The sequence below is a fragment of the Platalea leucorodia genome, assembly GCF_965183815.1.
Source record: "Platalea leucorodia genome assembly, chromosome: Z".
NCBI classification, from domain to species: domain Eukaryota; kingdom Metazoa; phylum Chordata; class Aves; order Pelecaniformes; family Threskiornithidae; genus Platalea; species Platalea leucorodia.
Genome location: NC_138858.1, coordinates 55,618,854 through 55,637,251, shown reverse-complemented (window position 1 = coordinate 55,637,251; position 18,398 = coordinate 55,618,854). Strand labels below are relative to the sequence as shown.

The following is an 18,398-nucleotide window of genomic DNA, read 5'->3' as shown; positions in this document are numbered from 1 at the left end:
TGTCATGCACTATTGAATCCAAAGCCATCAACTAGGTGAAGTGGCAAACACCTTCCCTCTGCCCAAAAAAACCCAATCCTGATAAAGAAGTCTCTCTTCATGTAATGAAGAGAGTCTGACTCTATACAGCACACTACCCAAACCAAAAATGTGCAGGCTTCACAGGGGTTTGAAATCAGAGCCAGAATATGAAATGTTACCAGTACAAAAGGACAGGCACGGGAAAGTTAGCTAGCAGGTGAAAAGCCCTTGTCTGGTGCCTGATTTTTTAAGTATGTCCATTGACACAAAGGAAAAGCTTAGAGCTTGGACATACAAATCAATCAATTGTGGCATCATGAATCATCAGCAATCATAAGAGCAGCAGAAACTCACAGACTGCATGCTCTTACTCCATGACAAATTTGAGGTAAAAAGTGGGTGCTTTAAATGCCTTTCCTTAAAATTTAAACTCATTCAGTTCCTCTTGGCTTTCCAGTGTAATGAGAAGCAGCACAGTCATTTAGTGTGATTCACCTGCTGTACTGTCATGTCATTGTATGTCGGGGCTCTGCGCCCTCTGAATCAACCACCCTGAAATCATCCCAGAGAGCGTAGAGGAGTGATCCCCCGAGTTCAGTTTACATGTAAGGCAGCCTTCAGAAGGCTAAGCTTTGAGGAAGCCTGCATTGCCACAGAGTCTTCTAAACTCTTAAAAATATAGGAAATCACAGTCAGAATCTGCCTCACTTCTGCATTCACACTGGCCAAATGCACCCAATAAACACCAAGCTGCAGTATTATCTTTTCAATGCCTACTCCAGGTATCAAGCTAAGGTCTTCATTTTCAATTTCTGAGGTAGACACTTCATCATTCTGCCAGATATTTTTGAAATTTATTAAAAAAACTAAAGCTATATAGCCAGAACTCAGAAACATTTATTTTTCTCCCAACAACAAACAGGTTTTATTTTGCCATCACACAACAAGAACCGTGATTTCTTGGAAAATATGACATTACCAAAAGTCACTTCTGGCCATTGGGCACTACTTACAAACTTTGTGAGATTTTTATAAATATGTAGAAAGTGTTATTATCAAGTGCTTGGATTGAAGGAGTCAACAAGACTGTAGTACCCTGCACGTTAATGGTTCTTCAGAAACACAGTCTACTTTTTATGTAGCCATTTGACCTTTAACATAGACATTAATCCCAGAGAACTCAACAACTACTCTAGCCTTCCTAGTTCATATTTCCCACATTTGGTAATACTAAAAAATTCACACTAAAATGCTTGTTGTAACAATATGGCAGCATACAAAGATGACAATCATTTATCAATGTGCTATCATGAAAAAACACAGAAAATAAGTGGGGAAAAAACTCCTTGATCATTGATATTCCTTTCATTTGTGATGGGATCTTTTTAATGTGGCTTTGTGTACTGTAATCTCCATGTCTTTTTATGCGTTCATTTGCGCTGCATTTTTCCACGTTTTCCTTTAGTTTTAGGACACATGCCTGTCCCACTTCCTATCAAAGTAAAATCTCTCTCCTCTTAAGCTGTTCACATCTACTCAGTCTTGGAAGCACACATGAACAGCAAAAAAAAGAAATGGCAAAGCATTCATGTGTCCCCAGACTAAAATCTCAAAAGTATAAAGGCAAGGAAAATCCTTCAGATGTCAGCAGACATCCCTTGTCTTTCCCCTTTTTGTACTTTACATCTAGTGACTTTCACATCTCTGACTGGAAGGGCTTCTCTGTTCCACACTGACATTTCTGTTTTGAAACAGAAAATAGAGGAGAGAAATTCCAACGATGAGTGATACCCTCATGACTGGAGTAGCACACAGAAGTGTGAAACGCAGGTCAAAGCCTGTGCTCTGCCCACTTATGGTGGGGGAACAGCACTTCAGACTTCCATTTTCCAGAAAAAGGCCCAATTTAAATTTTTTTCATTTTGTATCTTTTGGGTAATTTTAAACATGTTTTGGCACATCAACCTGAAAAATAGTCTTACACGTTCCACATGCATGCTCTAATCAATAGCTACTAGCTAGTTTCCCTTCTGCCAGCTCCTCAAAGTTTTGTGGGGAAAAAAAAAAAAAAAGAGAAAGAAGGGAGCTGGCAGAAGGCGGTTACTGATTCAGTGCTGAACTGACAAAGCCCAGCCCCAGAAGGTGAAATCCTGGCTCCAGTGAGTTTGGTCAATCAGCATCAGCCAAAATGTAAGAGGAGAAAATACTGTTTGCCCCTCACAGGCAGCACTGTGTTGCTGGGGAAGCTGAGGGCCAGGCTCTGACCTGAACATTTTCTTTACAGAATAGACTGAAAATACAACTCTGACAGAGACATATGGCCCTGCAAATGGGTCCAGACAATTTGCAAGGCTATCTGCCACCTGGAACAGCTCTATTTTGCAAATGCTGGAACGAGACATCACAGGTTCCTTCTTACTGTCTGTGCGACCGTGGCACAGGTGCTGCAATGCTGCTGCTCTGCACCCCTCCTTGTTTTACCTTGTGCCCCAGGCTGGGGTGCAAGAAACTGCAATGGAGGGCAGGACGTCTGGTTTTCAACCTGAATAACTCTGAAAGGTCAAGCACCTGTTTGATTTTGGCTACCGTTTTGCCTAATGAGATGAAACCTGACAAGAAGAATGGGGGCACTTGATACCCTGGAAGGAACGATCTCTTGCAGAACCCACCCCAAATCCTCTGTGTCTTGTACAAAGGGAAGGCATGGCCCAGTGCAGCATATAGCAGCCCTGCCTACTGAGGGCAGAAGTGAGAGTTGAAGGGCTGTGTTGAAACAGATTTTCATAGCTACCTTTGACAATGAGGGGCCCCAATTGAAACTTTTTATCCTAAACAAGGTAGAGACCAAATGGCAAAAGCCTTTTTCTGACTCAATGCAGCAAACGCATTGTGTAGCTTCTTCTCCTTCCCTGCAGAAACAAGGCACCAGACCATCTTTTGGCACGGATCATCAGTCACATGTAGGGGACACTTTCCCCGAGCCAGGAGGATGAGATTTGCAGGCTTTGCTTTTCATTTGACATATGCTAGACCAGTGCCTTGTTCTGCTTGTGGGGGAATGCCTCTGGTAAAGGACTACGGCAAGCTTGCATAAGGCATTTGAAGCTAATGCAGGCAGCATTCAGCCTTTCTTAAGGACTACATTGCTTGCAAAGCAAATCTCAAAAATATTTCCAAATCTACATTGCTTTGATGATTTTAAAAGCTCTTGGATTTTAGACAATAAACATAAGGTACCTCTGTTCTTGTCAGTAGTTTAAAATGGCCTGTCTCCAAGGTTTACTGGTTAAAATTATAGCCTTTGGCTATCAGAAAATAAATAGAAATTGAAAAGGGAAAGTTATTTATAAAATATTTATACCATACTACCACTTAATCCATACATTCAAGAAAAATAACGTCAGTGCCTATTTCCTTAAATTTTCTTCCTCTGTAACTCACAGCTTTTAGCTTTCTGATACCGCGATTAACAGCCTCAAAGCTTGTGTTCTGGTGAACAGCTCTCCCCATCCCTCCCAGCCCCACTTGTGAGAAATGTCTCTGTACTTACTTTTGTTTTTTGGGGATCTTGATATTTTCCGGTCTGTTTTTTTTGGTTATTTCCTTTCCATTCTTTAACCATTTGAATCTGAGCGCAGGGTACTCTGAAGTGGTTTCACACCTTAGCACTAGCTTCTGACCCACAGCAGCCTCTTGGTTTTTCATTTCCTTCAATTTGGGAGGCACCGCTAAAGAAATAAAAGAACGTGCTGGTGATTAGGCTATCCTCAGAAGGGAAAAAAGTGCTAAGTCAAGTTGAGCTAGGCAAGCCACAGAGAGCAAAACCCCAACCAGACTAGCAACGCTTCTACACCAAAACCTGAAAAATAAGGATCATTTGTGTTATGTGTATCATCCTTAAAGCATACGGGCACATTTAATGACAGCCTAGTTTGGCCCTTTGGAGTCCTCCTGCATGGGTCTTGCAAGTTGCAAGCCATACATAGCCATGAGAACTAAAGTGCTGCGTCAGAACACAGTATGAGGCACTAACAACACTTAATTGATCGTGTGCACCTAGACACAAGACAGTAAGCTGCAGCAGGCAGCCTTGGTAAGGTAATACAGAAAGGGAAAGGGAGGGTGTCTTGCTGCTTTATTTATTTCGACTGCTATGACTCAGTGGCTATCCAAAGGCTCCAGGTGCAACTGATGTGACAGGAAGCTAAAACCATAAATATAAGCTCGACAGCTTCCCTAATCTGAGGGAAAGGTTTTTGCTCCAGCCAAACATTATAACCCACATTATACACCTACCTCAAACCTCAGCTTGGCCATATCCTTTCCCTGAGGCAAGAGACAATGGGCTTGGAAGCCCATCAACAGAATCAATATCAATTAAGGGTATTTTGGACCCAGAAGGGGACACTGCATTGAAAATGTTCAGCCAATGGCTCCCACACACTGAAGGGCTCCAGCAGATGCATCTTAATTTCTACTGTGTTTCTTGTATGGGTAAATCTCAAACCATTCAGGGCTTTCTAAGTTAAAGACCTCCTAATATTTCACAACCAGTACCAATGTTTGAGCACATGCTTCACAAGAAGATGCAGTCCCTCTGTGAGACACCACGCTTCATTTGATCCCATGGGTTAGCTGTAAACCAGCCTCTACTGTGCTCCAGTATTGAGATAAAAATCCTAGTTTAATCTTACTTCCCCTGGGACTTAAGATAACACCTTTACCACACAAGCGGGGAGGGCTAATACGGGGAGCTACAGCTGGTCAGCTGATGGGCGATAGCTTGGGAGTCCATCCCAGCTCAGCTGTGCCCCGTTGTTGGTCTGTACCTCCAGGGAGCCAGTATTCCCATGCAGCATCTCTAGCTGCAGTGTGGTTTGTTTCTTGAACAGCTGTAATATTGTCTAAGGAAACAAATGGCCAGCACGGCCGCATGATTCTCCATAACATGCAGATTAGGAGCGTTCATCAAGACACCAACCAGTCTCCAATATGGTCCTGTACATGAAAATGTTTAACAACCTGGAACATGCTTGATTACATTTTGATATCTGTTGCTTGTGTGTTTGTGGGGACTTGTTGACGTCAATTGCTTTTAATTATTATTCCAACCAGACAAAAAACAAGCAGCACCATCATGGCCGTAATTATGAGAAGAGTGTATAAAGAACTGGATACACACATGTCCGATAAGCAGCAGACATGTTGCAGACAGCAGCATGGCCTATCCCACATGTGAGGCAACCTTCCTGATCCCAGGAAAGCCCAGGGAAAACAGGGAAAGCCTGATTTTCCTGGAAACTGAGCTGGAGCAGAGCAGCATAAACAACAGTGGTTGGGAAAATGTGGTCTGCAGTGAAAGAGAAAATGAGGTGGCACCTGCTGGGCCACCAGCAGACAGGATAGCGACAGAGCAGCCTTCAGTAATTAAAAAACTTCTGATTAAGAGTAAGGTGACAACTTTTTCTGTGCATCTCTGCTTGTGTGGAAAACAAGTCCCTGGCAGGAAGTCTTAGGCTAGACATTGGCAAAATGCCTGAGAGGGAGACCTTCTCTGGGGAGGGCATCCATGGGTGTTTTACACACCAGGTACGCACATGTATCAGGGTGGCACTAGCATGGATCAGGTAAGGCCCAGGATTTCATGACCAGAAAGAAATCTCCCCCAGAATGTCTTCTCATATGTTGGTTTCCATTTTCCACCCCCCTAGGATAATTTTGGAAATTCCAACATGTTCCCAAAACGCTACCAAAACAATTTTTGCTTTCTGAAAAACAAATGCCCACACACCATTCTGAAATGAATATGTTTAAATATATAATTTCATGAGTGTGTGTGTGTATTTATATATATACATACATTTACATAAGCACACGTGTAAATATCCAGGCATTTACCCAAAAGAGAGAAAGAATTTTCAAAAAATACTGATCTTTAAATTTTCCAACAAAAATAATTAGCATTAATTAACAGCCTTACTGCTGATGTATGTCCTTATAGTTTCATTCTGTCATTAAAGAGTTAAGGTTATAGCCTTTTGTCACTATGTAAGAAAAAGAGTTGCAGAGGTGTGAAATAAAAAGGCAACATTCCTTATTTTACCATATTTCACTTATTGTAGTCCAAGTCCATATCTTGCATAAACTAAGAGAATAACCACAATTGCAAGGATCAAAATTTTTGTGCTTAAGACTTCAACTGATTATTGATTTTCCTGTCAACATAGCACTGAGAAACTGGGAATAAAAGGGAGAAGCCATTTTGTTCCTGAATTTTATTTTAATTCAATATTATCTGTTCAAAATGACTTGCAGATTTTTTCCTCCATCAGAACTGTCAATGAAAAAAAAAGTGTTAAATTAATATGCTCAACTCTTGCCATAATTCAGGAGTTACCAGGAAACATAAAAGCAGATTTAATCAATGGCAGTGACCCTCACTAATTCACAGTAACTCGCTGTCCAAGCATGCAGACTCTCCAGGGAAAGCAGTAAAAGCTGTTCACAGACATGACAGAAAAGAGATTGTTTCTTCTTTTTTTTTTCTTCTCCTTTTCATTTACACTATGTTTGTTTCCTTTCAGCTGCAGTTTTGCAAAAGTTAATCGGACCTGCCAGGCATATGAGAAAGCTCGTGCTGATAAAACTACAGCATTGTGTGCTTGGATCGAGATCAGCTACAGTTTCCACTCTTGCAATAAGTAGCTGACTTTCATCACAGTCTGTGCCAATTTCTCTGGTGCTGGTAAGACAGGACCTTGTCTGAGGGGTAAAAATGCTTTTAAAGGAGGCAAGGTTGCTTATAATGATAACTAGACATTGCTCCCCCTGACACCTCCTTCCCCTCGTCTCTCTACCCCTTCCCTCTTTGTCTGCAGAGCATCTCCTGCCAGCTTGGCTCCTTTCCACCTCCTTGCTGCGCCTGTCACACAGCACTGCTCCCGCCGCTGGCGAGGCTTCTGCCCACCGCTCTGGGTGAGGCTTGCTGCTGCGGGCAGGCACGAGGCAGAAAGGGCAAGGAGAACGCTTTCTGCATCTCCCACACATGGATAGAGACTGAGGTGCCATCCGGGACAGGATGACTTGGTCAAAACGTACTGTGAAGATGGAAGGGAGCCTCGCAGCATTTCCTGCGGGTCACATTTTGGGCAGTGCCGTTGCGAGCAGCTCCAGTACAGCGGAGGCAGAGCACTTACACGTGCCATCCATCACAGAATGACAAGGGCCAGGTAGCAAACAAAACAGACAAATCCCAAAGAGAAACAGCGGAAACTAAGTGTGGAAGCACCTCAAAAGTGGTGCTGCTTGAATGAAAGCTGTGCTGGGATCCACTTGTATTCTTTGTGCCAAAACCTGGGAGGACATCATATTTTAAGAGTCAATTAGACACACAGAAATGCACCCATGTTTAACCCCAAGCTTTTGACACTCCACGGTCAGGACCTCTCTCTGTGACCCATGGACCTCCCCTGGTTTGACAGACTTCCTAAGAAAGCAACAGGGGCAGTAACAGCGAGAAAGGGCTGTCACGCTGTGACGAGCCCTCACAAAGCGGCGGAGCACTTGTGTCAGCAAAAGTCCCACACTGTTGGAAGAGTTTAACAGGCAAAAGCATGCAAGGTGTTAGATCTCTGCTTATTAAGATGCCTTGAATATCTGTCATTTTGTTAGCAATTTTTTTCAGAAATGTATGTCTGCTGGCCTGCATAATATCATTGCAGATAAGGAACACACATTTCCATATTCTCTCTGCAAAAGACTCACTGATAATGTATGACTGGAGATAATTTCTTCTCTCTGGACTTTGGTGAGTTTGGCAAAGCACAGCAATCTCCTCACCCTCAGTGTTTGATTGTATAGTTAATCTGCATGGAAGCTCAACACATTGAACAAATTAAACAGGAAACCTGCAAAATATTATCACACAACTACACGCTTTCAGCTGAAATTCCATGAGTGGCTGTTTTTTTTTTCCCTTTCTTTTCTTTTCCTAGGAAGGCACAAAGCCTTTTAAGAGTCTGAGCACAGGAATGTATTAGGCATGCTTGCCAGTAGGCACATGTGCACATTTTGCTGTGCAAAATTCTGACCAACAGCTTGGTGAGTGGTAATAGAAGCCACAAGAATAACACCCATTGCCTTGGCCTCAGACTTGCTTTTTTGCGGCATAATGCTCAAGGCAGGGCAGTAATGCAAGACAAATTATATTATTTCCAAAAAGCCTTCTCCCCTTGCATATGAGATGGTAATCAAGCTCAGGTTTATCATCAGCAGGCCAGATTTTCTAAAACCTTTGGTATAAGCCATATAAGCTACACTTTAAAATGTATACTCTTCCTCCTTAGACAACTAGAAAAAAACCCCAAAAGTTTTGTTGTTTTCTGTTGGTTTTAATCCTCTTATTATTCTCTCAGACAGCATTTGGATTCTGAACACTTTCCAAAATCTGACTATTTCCTTCCAGCATGCTGAGTCTCTGTGCAGATTATCTACACGATAAACCACTGCGGGTAATGATAGGAGATAATCCCACACAACCAGCTCTCCGAAATACCAGAGTAACTGAACACAAGCTGAGAGACTGGAAAACCAGACAAACCATTTACCTACTTAAATGAGAATTTCTCAGTTCTGAACTCTTTGGAAAATACTGCCAGATACATTTCAGCTTCCGGGTCTTGGTATGATTTGAATACTTATGTCTGTGTAGAAGAGCAAAAGGAAAAATGCAAACCTGACATTTATCTTGAGCACTACATGTAAAACCAAGATCCACAGAACCTCATTCTTTCTAGTGATGTTAAAAGGAAATTTTTGCAGGAAGTTTAGATGTTGTAAAGGCCAAAAGAAAGGGGAATGCCACAGGAATGGCTAGCAACGTGGTCAGGAGCCAAGAAACAGAGCGATAGGGAGGGATCTAGCACTACACCCATGTTCTTTGAAGACTGGACCAGCGAGGAACCACCAAATGAAACTATAAATCAGCATAACTACTAAAGCCAACTGCAACTCTGATTACCCTGACCAGGAAATGTTCATCTCATGCTGTGGAGCGTTTGAGTCTAAACTCAGTGAGCCTGAGAGGTTTAGGTATGACAGTGCTGAAGTCTCACTTGGTCCTTTCAAAGTAATGGCACACCCAACAAGCTCATAAATCTCCACCTAAAGTATTTGTTTATTCAGGGTGAGATGCTTTCAAGGACATCGTATGTCAGGCCAGTGTTCATGGATATTTACCCTAGCCATGAAGCTGCTCTCTGAGCTTGCATTAATCTTCTTTTCGTTCTCCCTGTCAGAAGCCCAGTAAACCCTTCCAATAAGAGCATCATAGGCCAACTCATAACATAACTTTGGGAAGGCAGGATTTTCAACAGGACATTGAAAATGGACATATGGAAGAAGCACTGTGCAAATGGAGAAGGTCTCACTACCCCCCACTCCACTCTACAAGTAAAAAGCATCTCCAGTGGAGCCAAAGAAATGATGGTAGTGACAAACCAGCATGTCTAGAAGTAGCACGTCCACGAGCGAAAGCCTGAGAGCGCCCATTTATTCAGTGTAACAAGATAATGCCAGGCTGTCCAGCCTCCTGCAGTCACTCAAGATATCAGTTTCTGAGCTTAGACCTCCTCAGAGACAGGGAACTGCGTTCAAAGATAGCAAAATGTAGGTTTCACAAGGGAAGCTGGGTGTGAGCAAATGTCTAACCTAAAGATTACAATTTAAGGTCAACACTTAATTTATTTACTGATGATCATGTCTGCATGTCTGCAGGAACACACCGCCTGAGTGCATTAAATACTCTCTCCTCTGGTTCACAGTGCTTCAGCTGACTCCAACTGGCTGCATCCCTGATAAACTTTCATGATTCTATTAGACATTGTCAATACAAAAACCTGATCATACAGACTGAAAATGTGGGGACAGCGTAAAATAAATATACTTGATATCCAATAAGCAATTCAAGGACAACTGCTCATAAAGTCGATACAAAAATCTGCAGGTCCATATTTTACATACCTAAGTGCATAAAGGTAGACTCCAGAATCTTTATTTGAGCACTAAAATTAAAGCAATCCAATGCACAGAAATGCTATGCAGGCATAAATCCCATGGACTTCAAGGGGACTTGCAAGTACTCAGTGTTTTTTTTTACATGAAGCCACTTTTGATTTAGGAGCTGAATATCAGGACTGCACAGTAAAAAGGTTGATCTCAAATTGTGTGCCTTGAAGTCAGATGAGGGGAGTAAGCGTGGCTTGCTGCATCATACATATGTCTCTTTCTCTTCTTTGCTCTCCAGTGTAAGTATTTTCATCACTAACCTCTATGCTTGAAAAAGGCATGAAGTAAGTCACCAGAGGCTGGGGCAGCTGAGAGAACCACCTAAAAACAAAGGCTGTGACTGCACTGCTAACTTGCCTGGGTCTCAGACTATGCCTTATGGCCAGACTTGGAAGGTTCACCAGATCACTGGGCTGAGAGGCAAGCAAAACTTAAACTTTGTCTGTCAGCTGTGGTACGTGTATAGCCATGTTGGTGTGCCCTAAGGTCATGTCAGGAAGAATAAAAACAAATGGAGGAAAAAAAGGCAAGGAAGGAAAGATGTGCAATGCAATGACAAGAAATAGACTTTTTTTTTATAGCTTCCTTAGAGCTTTAGCCTTTCAATCTGAGGGCTCAAAAGTGCTACAGCCATCTCCTTCTCTGCCTCTCACATTTCGTATTCTCTGGCACACTCTTTGTATTTGCCATCATCAGAAAACAGAGACTTCTGTGTGTCGAATCCTGTAAGCTTTTCAAATCCTATGCACTATCGTATATTTTATAACTCTTGTTTCCATCTCCTCTGATCTCAGTTGCTTCTCCACCCGCTCAGCATTTCTCCGTCATGGTCTTTCCCTTCACACTGTTCCAAGAAAGCTGGGATGCTCACATACAAAGGACATGAGTGATTGCTTTCCCTTGATCCTAATCACAGAGAGGCCCATTTTTTCTTCTGGCTTACACTGTTTTCTTGGCTTTGTAGCATTTTCTAATTCTGTAGTAGTTCCACTTCACAGACAGAAGTGTACCATGTATCAGGCAATAAATTGCTCAGTGCAGACCTATCCATGGTAGGTCTTCATACTCCTCAAATCTTCCTCATCCTCTTGAGGCTGTGGAAGCCTTAAAAGAAAGAATAACAACACATATCCAGCGACATAGCCAGCACACTTCTAGGTGCCTGGTCAGAGGTCTTCCTAATTAAGCATGCCAAATTGTCCCTACTCCCAGTGAGAGTTCAGTCATATATGTACAGAAGCAACAGTCTGCCACATTAGTGCATGATGCAGAACTTAAATAACATCAGACAACGTTGTAGTCACAGGATTCACATAAATTTCCCCAGTATTAAAACAATTCTTCATGTTGAACAAGAAAACCAAAATGACCTGCTGCCCACATGGACAACTTATTAACAAGTGATAAAACACAAGGAACAGGGAGTGCCATAACAAGTGAAATTCAGTGGAAATGGTGGTCAGAAGGTGATTCCCAGATTGTGGGATGTAGGGTACCTCAACAAGTGACCACTAGCCACCTCATCCTACATGGGTTCACAGAGTTAGAGTCCCTGCCACCACCACCAAGGATACCTGAGTAATCTGAGTTTGGGGATATAAACACTGAAAAGAATAATTAGTGAGTACACAGAAAGACCCAAAACAGGATTTACCAAAACAACTGCATCCCCAAAAATCCCAAAAAATCTCCTTCTCACAAAGTTCACACAGAAGCCACAACTTTTCACAAAGTAGATGAGAAAATTTCTGGGCATCCCCAGGCACAACTGGCAGTTTAGGGGGTTCATTTGTCTGCTAATGTTCCTCCCCCAAAGAACCACTCATCCATGTTGAAATTTTGGGGTGGGAAGGTGGAAAACCTGAACTGAAACCTGTGTGATGGCTTGTTTGACATGAACAGAAACTAAATCAAAACATAGAAATTAATTTGGAGAAATCAAGATTAACTGGAGCACCAGAAGGAAGAAGATGCTGTTGCATTACAGTCTGCATGAAGTATTTGCAGCAGTGTGAAGAACTTCAAAACTTTCAAGACATTGATTTGCTAATGCACAAGTCAAACAACACTATGGGTACTGGCTCCTCATTTGCCACTTTCCTTCCCCTCCTCTCCTTTAAATCCTTTGTCATCTACTGTCTTTCTGGGATTTATGTGGGTGTTCAGCACAAGCTGTGGAAGAATGTAGGCCTACAAAACCAGCTGTGTGCTCAAAGACTGCATGGAGGAAACCTGTGGAAGGCAAGAGCACCCCTCCACTGCAACCCCAAAGTGGGGTCTGTCCCCACCCAGACTTAACCACAGTTGCCTCTAAAGTTTTTCTTAGTCATTTCCTTCTGGTGCTGAACACAGATGGAGCAGAGCATGTGCCAGCCCCATCCTAGCTGCATAACACCTGAAAGAGCAATCCCCCTGACCCTGCCTGCTGAAATCTCCACCAGGTAGAACATGTCAGAGCAATCTCTGGCGGAGCATGCTGTGCCTCCACTCCTAAGTCAATTTGGAAGATGACTGCTTTCATACCTATATGCTAAGGGGAAAATCAACATGGTCTGACGGTGCCAGAAAGGTGCCACTCCCACAGCAAAAGGATGTGCCCTTCCCCAGGGACACAGCACAACTAATCCTGGCCCCTTCAGTTGACTGAGGTGGCTGTCACTTGGAAACATCTGTTAGCAAAATCTTCCCTTTTGTTACCAGAAGGTGTGCAAACAGTTTAGCCAATGATATTGAAAGCCACTTGACTCATTTCAGGAATGGAGGATCTGGATACACCTGGGCATTGCACACAAATCATCAGCTCAAACCCAGCTCAGCAAAAATCTAAACATGGCACTTAACATTATGGGCTTGCACAGTATGCAGAGAGGATCTCATTGTATACCCTCCAGTATAATTTACCTCCAGCATATACTGCCTTCGGCTGGGGCTGCACGGCTAGAAGGTGCGTCCCCTGGGTGGTGGATAGGGGATCCCTCTCTGGAGGGTGCACCGGATAAAATTGAAGAAGGTGCCGCGAACCAACGCAGCCTAAGGGAAGGCCACCCTGACAGAAAAACCACTGGCCCTCCAAGTCATGGGGGTTGGGCAGGAGGCCAACTACCTCCTCCCGGAAAAAAAAATAAAAAGTTGCAGAAACGACGAGCATCAACTTTCAAAAAAACCGAAATGGCGGAGATGGAGAAAATCAGTAATGAAGTGAGGAGGAGGAGATGAAACTGGATCGGTCATGTCCTGAGGAAAAAACCAACAGAAGACTGCGCTGTGGCCCTTGGGACTCCAGAGCACGCAGCCGCAGACCGATCGAAGTGGAAGAACGATGTTCACGCCTTGTGTGCCTCCTGGCACTCAGAGAAAAAAAGAAAAGCATATACTGAACCCCACACTTATACTCTGCAGCTATGGCAAAACAGAAAAGGAAACGGCAGTGAAAAGGAAACGTTTATGTCACACCTGTTTGAAAATGTGCGTGGGCTATCTTTGGACAAATGAAAAATTAAACAAAATTCTTAAGAATAAATATTGCTAAATACCTGCAATCAGGAACAGCTTGCAAAAAGATCTAATTAGAAGCATCTCCCCTGGTTAAATTATTATACAAGATTAGACATCCTTTTAAAGGTCAACTTCCAAAAAATCCATAACCACATGATCAGTAAAGCGTGCAGAAACATGCCACAGTCCAGCAATCACTGGAGGAGGGACAGGAACACTTTATGCAACTCTGAAATGGTTTCTGGACTGTAGGCAAAAGTTCAAAAATTATGTAGGAAAAATTACAAGGCTTTTTAAAAATAGACCCCAGATCAACCATAAGTGGTGGAATTGCATACCAGGAAACCTGTGTGAATGCTAAGTAGTGGGCCACACAGGAGTGGGATCATCACACAAATACAGAAAACTGTGAAATAGATCTCCAGGCCATCAATTCCAGCCTGGAGCTCCTGGTCCGTAACGATCAAGCCCATCCTGCCAGGTGTTTATGTAACCTTTTGTCAAAATCCCTCAATGGCCTTAAAATCTATGACTATGTGAAAAAGACTATAACATGCATTAAACAGTAATTATTTTACATCTTACGTATCTAACCCTTGTGATCGTGGCCACCAGTATCTATTGCTGGGGAGGAATTATGGCTTTTATTGTAGGAAGGTGATATTCTTTATGTAGAAGCCACAGGCAGACTTTCTAGAGCCACTCAAATATATGAAGTGTGGTAAGTAACGTGCATAATTTATCAAATCTTATGGTAATCTAGACTCTCCATTAACAGAACAGAGATTATATCATAAAGTTTAGCTAAAAAGGAGTTGGAGAATGAACTCCACATAAATTCTGAGCAGGCTGCCAGTAAAATGAATAAAGACATGGTAAATCAAGTAAACCTCCCTTCCCCCACTTTTTCTTTTAAACTTACAAATGGTTTTCATGTGTCACAGTTTTGGAAAAAATCACAGCCTGAAAATTGATTATATCAAGTGTGCAAGTATCCAGGGCTTTATTTGCTATATGATAAGAACTGAAGGCCCATCACAGTACTAAGGTAAAATTCAGGCCCTGTGAAAATGAAATGCTTTGTCATTGATTTGATACAGCTAGACTTTCACCCCAGAAGATGGAGAAATGTGCTACAGTCTTTCAAAGGGGAAAAAATAAAGTATAGACCTTCTGTATACCCAAATATGCAGATTTCTAAGTAAACCATAAATCAGTTTTATTTAAACCAGTGCAAAGCCTCAGTGTGAACACAAACTGATTTAAAGCTGATTTATGATTAAATTCACATTAAAATCAATTCCTTAACAAATTAAGTTGAATCAATAAACTTCTGGATTAAATTAGTCCTAACAGGTCTTTCTAGAGGCAATGCTCTCTCTGCTTCAATTGAATTGATTTAAGAAACCTCACTTTAATGACAGTGACTTTGTGTGTTAACACTCATACATGTTAATGTGCATTCATCATTCACAGTAGAAAGACATCAATGTGATTATAAACCTCTGCACAAAAGGACTAATCAGACCATGTCCCATCCCTTTCCTAGTCTCCTTTTTGTTTCGTTCTCAAGGATAATAGCCTTGTGAACAACAGCTTCATTTTGCTGCTACTGAGCTGGAGATTTTTGCCTGTCACCTCCTGTGATCTATCTGTTCCACATAATTTCTAGGAAAAGTTTCAGTTTGTTGTTATTTCTGCAACAGGAAACCCTTCCTTTGCTTTTAATTCCCAGGCAGGACACTGACTTCAATCATGAATCAACTGGACTGTATACACATAGCATTCAGCATAAAATGTGCTTTACTGCTACTGAGAAATTATTGAAGAGCATTAACAGAATGACTGCAAGCCAATCTGCAGCAAAGCTGTTTCCACCACAGGGTCCACTAGACTTTAAACCATCTCTGTTCAGGTTTGGACAGATGACCTGCAAGGAAGACAGCAATCTACACACTCCTTACTGTGCCAACAGGGTCAAAATCTCATGCGGGAGTACCCTGGGATAACTCCCAGAAAAAAGCCCACATAAGGAAAAGCAAGGAGGTTCCCACATGCTGGTGTTGATATCACGCTGCAGCAGCCCAGCAGATTGCTTATCTATTTCTTGCAGAGCCAGAATTAAAATAAAGGCTCCAGCCTCATCACATGTAGCTACTGTGCCTCTCTGAACCTATCTGAAATAAATGACTGCAAAACCTGTTAGAAGAGGCTGCTGCTCCTTGACAGACACAGGACGGATGTTTCCTCAAGGAATAACATGAGATTGAAGTATCAAACCAGAACGAAATCTCCCTTTAGAGAGCATCTGCATAGTGTTCAGACTAATTCTTACGTGTTGCTACTTTTTCTTTCTTCTAGTAGTCTTCAGAAAAACCAAGTCTTTCATGAACCAAACAAAACCACATTATCCTAAAAAGATGATATCATGTCAAGTTCCAATCTGGATTTTCATTGAAAATAGCATGTAACAGGCAGAATGCGTAACTTTCTCCCCAACTGTGCTCAACCCTAGGGGGTTGCCAGTCATCTCTTTTGTCCAGATTTTCTAGAAAACATGAGAAAGAAACTCATATTACATGAATAAATCAAAGATAAAAGCTTGATTCTAAAAAGGTTTGGGAAAATGGGGGTTTACAATGGAAACTGTTGGGTAAGCCCAGCAGCAGAACTGGCAGGTGTTATCAGGTTTCCTGTAAGACTCAGTCCTGCAAGGTGGCATGTGTACAGAGAACAAGGCTGTCTCACAAGAAGTCCAGTGGCACGCAGGATTCACTTCCTGGTGATGAGCAAAAAAGACGAGTCTGCTATTTACCTAAAATGATGTATCCACACCATCTGGTTTTCTACCTTTTTTTTACCTCTGGCTTTTCTCTCACAGATTATTTCACTGCTGCTGCCATCATGAAGCAACATGCATATCTCTGCTTAGGAATGTCCATTTATTTTCTTTTGTCATGAGCTAGGCGATGGTCTGAAGTCCATGCAGCAGACCAAGGACCCTCTCTTGGACCTCACAACACTCCCCTGTGTTTGGGTGTCACAACCACCAAAATATTCCCGTATTAATTACAGTCTGGGATTCTGCCTACACTGGGGAGAAGATATAACTGTGGGGAGACCCAGTAATACAGTGGTTGAAAACCCCTGTGAGAAATAGACAAAAGATATACCAAAGCCTCTTCCTGATGGACTGGAACCTGGTTCCAGCCATGTGTCCTAGCATTTCAGTACTTCATTCTGCAAAATTCGTCTTACATTGGTAAGGACATAATAACGAAAGCTGTGCAAATGAAAGCCATGAAGATTGATGGGGGAAGGCAAGAAAGAACCGCAACAGTACCAGAAATGGGTGTTCAGAAGAAAGAACATAAGGGATGATTTCCCGGCATCTGCTGAAATTTAATATCCTGAGTCCCCCTTCTGGCTGCAAAGGGAATTTTATGTAGGAAGCAACCAAGCAGGACACCATTATTGCTAAGAGAAATGGAAACAATGAAGACAGAAAAGTGCTCTGTAGGTGACAAGCATATTGTTTTCAGTGTTACCTTATTCTGAATCTCTGTTTGTCTACTGAGAGATGTCATAAAATCCAACATGGCTGAAAAATGTAATAATTAAACCCAACAGTATCATTATATTGAATGTCTACTGTACTTTTCCTTTTTACTTATCGCTTCTGGAAAGAATTTAAGACATGCTTTGGACTTTGGAAGTCATTATTTCCAGGTGTGATCTTCTTTTTGTAGAGTGTTTTATCTCATGAGCTTCATGAATTTCCAGGAGTACCTGAAAAGACCAAGGATTAAGGAAACACGGTATCAAAATAGCATTTTCCTGGAGCCTCCAGACAATCAAGCTATTTGTGATGGAGGGAGAGGAAGTAAGCACACACTGTGTGTTCAGGGAGGTGTGAAAGGGCCCAAAAGCCATTCTCATTAATAGCTCTGACATGGGTTGAGAGTGCATAGAGGAGGGTCAAAATCCAGCAAAACAACAACAAAGTGATCATCTCTGCTGGCAGCGCGTGGCACCTCCATCTGCAGCCTTCACAGACCTGTCCAGGGTTGACTGAACACACACCAAACACAGTGTCTAATCATGGAAGTCCAGGTTTCCATGCCAAGAAAGGCAAAAAGCTCCAGGGCCAGGTGCCCTCTTTCTCACAGTATCTTCATCCTTATCTTTCTGAGTAGATAAAAAAAATGTGAAGATTTTTGTTTCTCAGTATTTCTCAGTGCTCATGAGATGGAATTGTTTTGATAGTAGTGAGAGGTTTGACAGCTGTTAATCCCCACAGCTTGCTTCCCCAATCTTAAACATAATTTAAATAATCAGAGAAAGCACTGACCTAAACAGCAGGTTTTAGCAATCTTTTTCATTTTTGTGCCCCATTCTTTTCCCAAAAAGAAAAAAAAGACAAAGATTCTCACTGTTTGCCTACTACTATGACACTCTTATTTGTTATTAAGCATAGCCCTTATTCTCCATTTGATAACTCGGTTTTCCAAGCTCTGTGGATATGCTATCTCTGCTCTCCATTTATTTAGACAATTGTAAAACTGAACATACACATAATCGCCCTATAAATTCTTAGATTTTTTTTATGCTGGAAAATAATGTACTATCTGATGTATTTGTTATCTGGCTGATTATTCTGCAGAGGGATAAAGATTAAAATACAGAAAAAGAGAATTTTGACAGGACTTGCATTAGCCGAATCTGCTAGACACATGGGAGAGGAGAGAGGCAGAAATTTTATTAAAACATGTTTTGAATTCACAATCAACAGGCTCATGAAACAAAGAAGTACTAGA

General features: G+C 42.0%; 1 protein-coding gene across 1 annotated transcript in view; it reads right to left on the bottom strand.

The window, feature by feature from the left end:
* The window catches only part of NRG1 (neuregulin 1), a gene marked incomplete at both ends in the record, with an annotated part of 181,564 nt that overhangs the window by 145,432 nt on the left and 17,734 nt on the right, over window positions 1-18,398 (bottom strand). Inside the window, one exon of the mRNA XM_082335557.1 lies at window positions 3,572-3,749. Coding sequence (XP_082191683.1) covers window positions 3,572-3,749 — 178 coding nt within the window. The remainder of the gene's footprint in view (window positions 1-3,571; window positions 3,750-18,398) is intronic.